Raw genomic sequence first — 11,340 nt, forward strand, 5'->3', positions numbered from 1 at the left:
ACACCAGTTTGTACTGTTAATATAGACTGTACAACTTTTTTTTTTTTTTCCATCAGGATGGAGTTTTAGGGACTGTCCCCATCTCTGTTTCCAACGTCTCATTAACAGATATGCAAATATGCATTAACAAATAGCACTTTGTTTTAAGTCTCCCTCTCTTTCTCATACACTGCCCGCCCCAAAAAAGCTGCTGTTTGGATTTAAAAGGCAAATACTTAAGAGTGGATCATTATTGCTGTGATTATTATGTTTCTAGCATGTTATATGTTTGGGAATAGTTCTTTTAACCCTAATTAATGGAGTGTGTAGCTTTTCTCAAGATAATACATTAATTTAGCTCCTTTTCATTCACAAGATGTAATATAAGTCTCTGGTGTCCCCAGAATGTGTCTGTAAAGTTTCAGCTCAAAATACCCCACAGATCATTTATTATAGCTTGTCAAATTTGCCTAATTGGGTGTGAGCAAAAACACGCTGTTTTTGTGTGTGTCCCTTTAAATGCAAATAAGCTGCTGCTCCCGGCCCCCTTTCCAGAAGAGGGCGGAGCTTTAACAGCTCGTGCTTCTGTTGCTCAACCACAACAAAGCTGGAGAATCTCACGCAGCCAAAATGAGGATTGTCAGTAACGGTGTTCAGCCTTACATTGTTCAAACCGGAGTCGACACTGATGGAGAGACTCAGGAAGAAGTTACAACTTTTAGAATGAAACTGGACATTTCTGAATGGTTAGTGGATAAATTTATGTAGTTGCTGTGGATTCAACTCACCGACTAGCATGTGCCATCTGTTAATCTTTTGTGCAAATCCAGCGTTGAATTGACCCTCGTTTGTGAAGCAGTCCGACGTAAAATGACGGCATGGCAACAACACTCTACTACAACAACTCTTCCTCTTCTCTAAAGCAGCCCAACATGGCCTCACCCCCTTTGTTGCGTGTTCTCGGGGGCGGGGTTTATGTCAATTTTAGGGTCTGTGATGTCACCAACCCAGGAAAAAGCTCATTGTAGTCCCTACCAGTGTTTGTTGTAGTCCTTAAAAAGCAATTTCTAAGAAAATATCTCCCTTTGCATTGAACTTTGAGCATCATAACTTTGCAGATGTTGTTTATGCTCAAACAGCAACATTACACACTAACTAAAGTTAAAAAAAAAAGTGAAATCATAATCAACCACCCCTTTAAAGGGATAGTTCTCCCAAAAATGAAAATTCTGTCATCTTTTCCTCATCCTCAAGTTGTTCCAAACCTGTGTGAATGTTTTACGCTGATAGGAACTTATACAGAGCATTTTCAATTTGTTATTTATTATTCCATGACCTTAAAACTAATATTCCAGGAAGGTTTCAGGAACCAAACATTGTTAGCTGTTGTTAGCAAACAATTGGGATTATTGTTTTTTATATATATTGAGTTCAATTTAAATTAGAATTGAATCATCTTAATCGGAAAGAATATTTAAAGTCTCGCAGAAATTTACTTTTATAAATCTCCATCAAGCACGAAAAGGCTCCCGCTTCATTGACTGACCCTCACGCTGTTTCCATGGTAACCGTGAGTTATTTCTGTCCTTTTATTGTACCCTGTGGACTTAATGGTAACTTATACACCAATAATTCACCGTCACTAAGCTATAAACAAACGCTCTTGAGTTCAGAAAACGGCGAAGCGCTCGGAATGGATTAATTCTTGGTGTTCGGTCGCCCTTGGTGCTGTTTCCCTCAGGCGTTATTATGCAACGGCTTTAATCCTTATTAGGATTACACACTCAAGACTGCCATGACAACTAAAACGTGAAAGCTACAGTACTGTGTCTCATTTGATTGAAAAATCGATCAAATAGTGGCATTTTGAACATGTATTTATAAAGATGGGATGCTTGTGAACACACTGGTGTCGTCATATGGCTGAAGGACGCGGCTGTGTTGAATCACTAGTGGCGGGTGACAGCAGCGAGTCTCCAGCTATACACAGATACCAAAATAGGAGCTCGACATTCTCTAGTGGCTGAGGCTAAATACAGGGGCCACATGTCTGATCTGTCCGAACACAAGTTGCACTGTTGGAGATAAAACTTCTCCAGCGAAGAAAGGACGAGCTGTGTCAATCAGTCATTACGGTTCAGGTAAGCTTGTTTTTGCATAGGGGCTAGTTGTCACAAGCTCTATCTCGGTTGTGAGTAAAGAGTTAAATTGCATGAATGCCTGTTTTCATTAGCAGTGCTTTTGTAGGTTGCTTGTAAAAACCTAGTCCAAAGTTTTAGTTAAATATAATAACAGGGTTATTATATTTAACTAAAACTTAAACCATAACAAACATGTTGGGTACTTAAATAAAATAATTAACCCTTTATTTCAGCTAGTTGTTTTCTAATTTCTCGTTTAGTTTAACGTTATATACTGAAATACGGTAACTAAAACTGAAATAAGACTATATATAGACATATTTTAAAACAAAAAATAAAAACAAAAATTAGTAATAAAAATTACTAAAATGATAATTAAAATGAAAACGGAAAATATAAAGATAAAAAACTAATCCAAAATTTAATAAAAACTATTATAGTAACTTATCTCAATGATACTATTAAAGTGGCACTGGTTCAAAATGGCATTTTATTAGGATATTTGTGTGTGTGTGTGTGTGTGTGTGTGAATCTTGTGCTCATAACTAAGATTTCTAAAAATAGTTTTGTAATATCTGTTTAGTAAACAAGTGAACCAGAAAAAAAAACAGATTAGTATACATTCAGACAGGAGTCAATATGTAATAAAAATAAGTTTAACCGAAAAGCTGAAATAGAAAAGAGTCAGTTGTAATTTTATACAATTGACCAATTATTACTATTTCCTGGCCAAAACAATTTCATATTTTATATGTTACACTTTTACTTTTTGCTTTTTCATGATTATTATTTTTTTTTTTTTGGTAATTGTTTTACTGTTTGCATTTTGCCTAAAAAGCCTATAATGTTTAATGCCAGGTGTGACAACTTACCCCATATGGTGTGACAACATAACACTAGGTCAACATGTGTGACAATATACAACCACTTTTTGATGTTATAGACTTCAAGGTTCATACAGAAACTGACCTACAGAAATAATAATGAGAAATATTGACTGGAATAAATGTGTGTCTAAATGTATAAGTTCTGTCTGTTCTTATCTGTAGAATTGTATAGTAGTGCCATTTTAATTCACTAATTAAATGGGTCAATAACGTTTTTTTTTTTTTTGTCCAAAGGCTTTAATAAATAATAAAAAAACAAAGATATGACATCCAAAGTATGTAAAGTAGTACAACTAGATCTCTTTTATTGAATCCAAAAGGTTTTAAGTATAATTTGCTACATATAAAGGTATTTTAAAGATTTTGATGTTCAAAAAGGTCATTCGGTTTAACCGTCCAAAGGCCAATACAGCCATTTATTCTGGCATGATTTTATAACATCATATATCAGTGCAAAATGGTATTAAAATTATGTGTAGAAGTCGTTGCTTTGTTATAAAAAAGAATTTAATTGAGGTCATTCGGAGTAACCAATATAAAGGGACCATTTTGGATCAAGTCATGCGGTCAATATCATGTGACAGGATGTGACATCATTCAGACACCTGCAAAGGACCGCGTGATTTTTTTTTCCCAAACGGTTCCCAAGCGGAAATCCCCACCCTGCAACCAATTTCATTGGCTGAGGTTATAGTGACGGGTAGGTTTAGGGATCAGGGTTGGGTGTAGGCAATCGTTACTGTGACTGACATGGCCAATGAAATGTTTAGAATCGGCTCCAGGGTGGGATTTCCGCTGAACTCTTTTGGGGGAAAAATCACGCCAAAGGACCACATGGTCATGAATTCAAAGTAACTAACTCTCTCTTAACTATTTGTAAAATTCATGTTTTCACTTGCTCATACGCATGTCCCGAAACATCAGGTCATTCGGTACAACCGCTATAAAACATGGAAAATGTTGTAATATTTAAAAAACTTAAATGTTTGATTGTCCTTATGTTAGCTAGCTAGCAAGCTAACTAGCTAGATATCAGCCTGTTAGCATTGTTTGAAAATATTGTCATTCGGTATAACCAACAGTGTCATTCGGTAAAACCGAAATTTAGGTTAAACCTAATGACTTTTTTTGGTGACAAATGTTGTCCATCTTGTAAAAAATGACAAAAGCAGTGTTAATTGATTATAAAAACCACATAATCTCATTGTTAACACTTAATAAAGCTTAAAAATTAATTATATCTCCATTATTATGTTTTTTTACACTTTTAAAAACCTTATTCGTCAATGACCCATATATGTAATATGATATATCTCATTAACAAAATGAAAATATCCGCGAGCCAAGTACAACTAAAGTACTATAAAAATTTCCATGACTTAAAAGGAATTTTCTTTGGGGATATTTTAGCAATTGTCTTCGGACACTTGAAAACTCATTTGAAAATCATCTCTTTCCAGTTGCAATGTCAGGAAAAGGTCAAAGCGGTTACTCATACGAGTTCTGCGATGCCTCTCATTCATCAGAAGTGCTGGAAGCTCTTCACGAGTTCCACAGCAGCGGTCTGTTCACGGACATCACCCTGCAGTCTTCATCCGGACAGCTTTTCCACTGCCACAAGGCTGTGCTATCAGCCCGCAGCTCCTACTTCAAGGTAATGTTTACCTCAGATATGAGAGAACGTTTAAATGACACTATCAACCTACCTTGCATAGACGGGGAGATTCTGGGTGCTTTGGTGACCTACGTCTACACTTCAAAGATCAGCATAACCCAGAGCAATGTTCAGAGTCTTCTGGAGGCCACAGACCTGTTGCAGTTCAGCTCGCTCAAGAAAGCCTGCGAGAACTTCTTGATTCGTCTGCTGGACGTCGACAACTGCCTCGGGATGCACTCGTTTGCCGAGCTTCACGTGTGCTCTGCGCTGGAGCGTGCGGCTTTGAGGATCATACTGAGCCGCTTTGAGGAACTTACACTTCAGGAGGAGTTCCTAGAGGTGAATTTCCAAAAGCTCATGGTGATATTAGCAACAGAAAACCTTAATGTGTGGAAAGATGCGACGCTTTTGGACGCGGTGGTGAAATGGGTCGCCCACGACGCGGCTCCTCGAATAGACCACCTGAAAGAGCTTCTCAACTGCATCCATCTCGACATGAATGACGTATACCTCAAAACTGCTTTGGATCTACGCAAACGATGCTCTGAAAGCAAATTGCGATCTCTAATTCTCACCTCCTTGAAGCCAAGCAAAGTTTTCTCACACTGCTGCAAAAAACTAACATGCAGCTTGTATGTTATTGGTGGATATTACTGGCATCCGCTGTGTGAAGTCCACATGTGGGACCCCGTTTCCAATACGTGGGTTAAGGGCAAAGACATGCCTGACTTTGCAAGAGAGAGTTATAGTGTGGCACTTCTGGGTCCTGATATCTACGTCACTGGAGGATACAGGACAGAGACTGTAGATGCTTTAGACACCGTGTGGATTTATAACACAGACTCGGATGAATGGACAGAAGGATGTCCAATGATCACAGCTAGATATTACCACTGCTCCGTGGCTTTACGTGGGTGCATATATGTCATAGGCGGATATACGGCAGGAGCTCCTACACGAGAAACTGAATTCTATGATCCCTTGAAGAAGACATGGTTCCCTGTGGCTGATATGATACAAGGTACGAGTAACTCAAGTTGCGTCCCAAATGACGCACTATACACTATGCACTTATACTATGTACTCAACCGTGTGGTGTATGAATTTTATAAGGTTATTTTATCGTCCAACATCAGAGTAGATAGCCCCTCCCCTCTGCTACATAAGTCAGTCTGCGTCAGTTGAGTGCATGATATGGAAGCTTGTTTCCGCCACTAAATTAAAAAATAAAAAAGGTAATATTTATCTCACAATTCTGAAGTTGCGAGTTTGTATCTCACAATTGCGAGAAAAAAGTTCGCAATTTATATCTCACAATTCTGACTTTATAACTCGCAATTCTGACTTTATATCACGCAATTCTGACTTTATATCTCACAATTCTGACTTTATAACTCGCAATTCTGACTTTATATCACACAATTCTGACTTTATAACTCGCAATTCTGACTTTATAACTCGCAATTCTGACTTTATATCACACAATTCTGACTTTATAACTCGCAATTCTGACTTTATAACTCGCAATTCTGACTTTATATCATGCAATTCTGACTTTATCTCACGCAATTCTGACTTTATAACTCGCAATTCTGACTTTATATCATGCAATTCTGACTTTATATCACGCAACTGTGACTTTTTGCAATTCTGACTTTATAACTCGCAATTCTGACTTTATATCATGCAATTCTGACTTTATCTCATGCAATTCTGACTTTATAACTCGCAATTCTGACTTTATATCATGCAATTCTGACTTTATCTCACGCAATTCTGACTTTATAACTCGCAATTCTGACTTTATATCATGCAATTCTGACTTTATCTCACGCAATTCTGACTTTATAACTCGCAATTCTGACTTTATATCATGCAATTCTGACTTTATATCACGCAACTGTGACTTTTTGCAATTCTGACTTTATATCTCACAATTCTGACTTTATATCTCACAATTCTGACTTTATATCTCACAATTCTGACTTTATATCACGCAATTCTGACTTTATATCACGCAATTCTGACTTTATAACTCGCAATTCTGACTTTATATCTCACAATTCTGACTTTATATCTCGCTATTCTGACTTTATATCTCACAATTCTGACTTTATATCTCTCAATTCTGACTTTATATCTCTCAATTCTGACTTTATCTCACGCAATTCTGACTATATCTCTCAATTCTGACTTTATCTCACTCAATTCTGACTTTATAACTCGCAATTCTGACTTTATATCATGCAATTCTGACTATATATCACGCAACTGTGACTTTTTGCAATTCTGACTTTTTGCAATTCTGACTTTATTTCACGCAATTGCGACTTTATCACGCATTTCTGAGAAAAAAGTCAGAATTGCGAGTTTATATCTCGCAATTCTGACTTTTTGCAATTCTGACTTTATATCTCGCAATTGCAACTTTATATCACGTAATTCTGACTTTAGATCACGCAATTGTGACTTTATATCTCACAATTCTGACTTTATAACTCGCAATTCTGAGAAAAAGTCAGAACTGCGAGTTTATATTTATATCTCACAATTCTGACTTTATATCTTGCAATTGCAACTTTATATCTCGCAATTCTGACTTTATAACTCACAATCGTGACTTTATATCACGCAAATCTGAGAAAAAAAGTCAGAATTGTGAGATAAAAAGTCACAATTATATATATTTTTTTTCCGTGGCAGAAACAAGCTTCCATAGCATGAAATGTCCAACGTTCCCCACTTATTTATTTTTTTCGGTTAATTAAATACATCATCTGAGTATTTGAAGTGCATTTTTTCTTTTTGGAATTTTCAGGGAGAACACAATACTCTCACTATTTATACTACAAAAAGACACAGAATAATGCATAAGTAAGCACCTTCAGTTTATTTACACAACCATTTACTGAAAAAGGAGTTCTGAAACCTTTTTTAAGTGGCCTCAGTTCTTGAAGTATTTTTCCCTAATTTTTTTGGTAGGGATTTAAAAAAAAAAAAAAAAAAAAGATAAATATCCATTTGCCAAACCTACCAGCTCCGAGATGAATTACAACATTTTATTTTAGATGAAAATAGGTCAATAGAAGGACAAAAGTACAAGACTGTGTACTTAAATGTTGTCATGTCATTTGCAATGTTTCATGTGTTACTTAATGAAATCAGAAACCATGGTATGATATAAAACATTTTAATTTAAACACAGATCAAAAGTTTCATTAGTACATTTCTGGCAAAATATTCAGACATATACAGATACAGTATATACACTAGTTTGGGGTCATTAAGATTGTTTAATACTTTTAATCAGCTAGAAAGGATTAAAAATAAATTAAAAAATGACAGTAAAGTGAGTTATAATGTTACAAAAGATTTTGTTTTTATTTCAAATAAATGCTGTTCTTTTGAACATTCTATTAATCAAAGAATCCTGAAAAAAATGTATCACACTGTTCACAAAAATAATAAGCGGCACAACTGTTTTCAACATTGATAATGCAGCATGAGCAGCAAATCATCATGTTAGAATGATTTCTGAAGGATCATGTGACACTGAAGACTGGAGTAATGATCCTGAAAATTTAGCTTTGCATCACAGGAATAAATTACATTTTAAAATATATTCAAATAAAAAGTGTTATCTAAAATTGTAAGATATTTCACATTACTGTATATTTTAACAAATAAATGCAGCTTTGGTGAGCAGCATAAGAAACAAAAATTGTATGCATAGTGCAGCTCTTTACTAGGATTTCAGCTATTACATTTAAAAATTAAATGTTGTAAAATATATTGTCATACACATAAAAACTTACAAATACCAAAGACCCAAAATGCCTGTTGATGGAAGTTTATCATCTTTTTATTTCAACTTTAAAGGTGTGGGAAATGCAACCTCTTGCGTGGTGAATGACAGAGTCTATGTAACAGGAGGGCATTATGGGTACAGAGGAACCTGCACTTACGAGAAGATTCAGACTTACCGGCCAGATATCAATGAGTGGAGCATCACAACGATATGTCCACATCCTGGTGAGCCACCTACGTTTTGTATTAGATAAGCCAAAATGTAATCTCCACCATAGGCTCTAAGGCAGCATCCTAACAGAAATAAGTCCATCTATTTTCTCTCATAATGATGTACCTGCCCATCTTCACCATCCCTTATCATTTGAAAACTCATCAAAACTCTTTACTTTCAGAGTACGGTCTTTGCTCGGTCTCCCTAAACAATAAGCTTTATCTGGTCGGCGGTCAGACCACCATCACAGATTGCTACGACCCAGAGCAAAATGAATGGAGACAGATGTGTGCGATGAAGGAGAGAAGGATGGAGTGCGGATCGGCCGTTATAAATGGGTGCATCTACGTAGCAGGAGGGTATTCATACTCTAAGGGGACGTATCTGCAGAGTATAGAGAGGTACGACCCTGAGATAGACTGCTGGGAGATTGTGGGGAACCTCCCATCTGCCGCACGCTCACACGGCTGTGTTTGTGTGTTCAGCGTGTGAAATCACTACACCATCACAATCACATCCAGTGGGGTCTAAAAGGCTGAGACCACATTTATTTGTTTAAACGTGGAAATAAATAGCGTTAATGTCGTAAAATGAATACGCAATACTTCAGGTGCTGAATTTCTAGGTAACAAATCATATTCAGGATTCCTTTTCAAAATTCCATACTTTTCCAGACTCAAATTTCCAGACTTCTCTGTGGATTTTTCAGACCATATTTAAAGGGTGAGTTCACCCAAAAATGATAATTCTGTCATTAATTACTCACCCTTGTGTCTTTTCAAACCTGTAAGACTTTCGTTCATCTTTAAACACAAATGTTGATGAAATCTTTTTTGATGAAATCTGAGAGCTTTCTGCCCCTCCATACACAGCCTATGCAACTGACACTTTCAAGCCACAGAAAGGTAGTGTAAAGACATCATTAAAGTAATCCATGTGACTCCAGTGGTTTAATCTCGATTTAACCTCAAAGAGTCACAGGGATTACTTTAACGATGTCTTTACTACCTTTCTGGAGCTTGAAAGTGATAGTTGCCTGTGGAGCTGGGGAAGGTGGAGGGTTTCTGAAAGCATGCTGCAAACTGCTACGGCAAATGCTGACCAAGTATTTGAAGGTTGAGCAGCGAGCTCATTGGCTACTGATACAGCAGGAACCAATCAGCTGTGCCCTATAGAGAATGATGTGATTGCACGCAGATTGAGTTAAGGACCTATCAGCCTGTGCCATCTAGAGTTTCATGACAGAACTTTGTATTTTTAGAAATTATTATTTTTATACTTTAGACAACAAAATAGGGGCAATAGTAGGGAAACACAAATATTTCTCCATACTTATCCAGACCTGGAAATTACCAAGATCAAATTCCATACTTTTCCATGCTGCGTAGGAACCCTGTAAATTTGTTACATTGATCATCTGACTTTTTGTAGACGGTCAGATGTTCTTCCTTCCGTTTAAACACAAAATGCTCTTTGGATCATCTCAAATCATGCTAGAGATCATGATCATCAGGTTTTGTTCATGTCAGCTCCAAAAGGGAGAAAACCAATTAAGAATTTTGAAACTCATGTACATTTTCAGTTTCAATTTATCACTTGAATTGTTGCCCTGAAAATCTCAGTCTTTTGAACCCCACTATATATAATTCTACTGGTGAATTATGATGTCAGTATGATATTATATTTGTTCAACATGTGAAGTCACTGATAATGTGTGAGAAACAGTTTGGCCCTGTCCCAAATGGCACACTTCTATGCACTTTTTGTTCTTGTGGACTTATAATGGCTGCCTTGTGCGTGTGTCCGTTAAGTCCACGAGACTGTAGGGTGTCCAATTTGTCAATTTTAGGCTTCAGAAGGGTGCTCGCGAGCGCCCCCTTTTGCAGCTGATATGCGCCCTCGATGCGTGCTTTTGCTGAGCCCGCATTGGTGCGAGCTCCGCGGCAGACTTCTTCCTGACTGTCGTTACGTCACGAAAGTGCGGACTCGTAGGAAGACCGCAAGTGTTTAGGGAGCCATTTGGGACAGGGCCTTTGTCTGTTATCTGTGCTGGAACATAAAGGGGTGTTTCTAAATATACACTGAACAGCACAATCAGTTACAGCACATCACTTTTTGCACGGTGACTTTTTAGTATTTTGCAACAAAAGACTAAACTCTATTGGTATTTTAAACATGATTTAAGTGTATTTATTCCTTAATCAGTATTTATTTAGATGATTTTGTATTTGTAATACAGTTGTGAACCCAGGATTTTAACTAAAAAATGTGTGTGATGTAATTTATTGTTTTTAGTTACTGTGATGATGTTCCACTGTGTATGCTGCCAAAACTGTGAAAAGCACAAATTTAAATAAAGTTCCAACAACAGTGTTGTGGCGAGGGGGGCGTGGTTCAGCGGAGTCGGCAGCGGGAGAGAGAGTCAGGAGACGAACGGTGAGTGAGTGGGTTAAATGCAAATGACGAACACCTGTCTCTTGTTTCAGTAATTGGTGTGGAGAGAGTATATAACACCAGGAGAAACAGGCGCGGGGTCCTGTCCAGCGGAAGTCAGTCCCGCCCTCCTGGGCGGGGCTCTGGGACCCCCAAACTGGCTCTGGTCAACCCCGCCCCGCCCCCGGGATGGACAGGTGGGCGGGACCTGGGGAGAGGGAC

The 11,340-nt window shown here is 37.4% G+C and overlaps 1 protein-coding gene across 1 annotated transcript; it reads left to right on the forward strand.

Annotated features, from left to right (window-relative positions):
• Positions 1-20: 20 nt before the first annotated feature.
• Positions 21-9,382, forward strand: klhl23 (kelch-like family member 23). Its single transcript, XM_051905461.1, has 4 exons — positions 21-2,120; positions 4,468-5,685; positions 8,544-8,696; positions 8,867-9,382. The coding sequence occupies exons 2-4, from the start codon at positions 4,473-4,475 to the stop codon at positions 9,175-9,177; spliced, it is 1,677 nt and encodes a 558-aa protein (XP_051761421.1). The 5' UTR covers positions 21-2,120; positions 4,468-4,472; the 3' UTR covers positions 9,178-9,382.
• Positions 9,383-11,340: the final 1,958 nt, after the last annotated feature.

The sequence above is a fragment of the Ctenopharyngodon idella genome, chromosome 9 (assembly GCF_019924925.1).
Source record: "Ctenopharyngodon idella isolate HZGC_01 chromosome 9, HZGC01, whole genome shotgun sequence".
NCBI lineage: Eukaryota > Metazoa > Chordata > Actinopteri > Cypriniformes > Xenocyprididae > Ctenopharyngodon > Ctenopharyngodon idella.

Coding starts and splice junctions, on each gene's coding strand:
- klhl23 (XM_051905461.1), top strand. CDS start 4,473: ATGTCAGGAAAAGGTCAAAGCGGTTACTCATACGAGTTCTGCGATGCC. Junction 5,686..8,543: donor TGTGGCTGATATGATACAAG/GTACGAGTAACT, acceptor TCAACTTTAAAG/GTGTGGGAAATGCAACCTCT. Junction 8,697..8,866: donor AACGATATGTCCACATCCTG/GTGAGCCACCTA, acceptor CTTTACTTTCAG/AGTACGGTCTTTGCTCGGTC.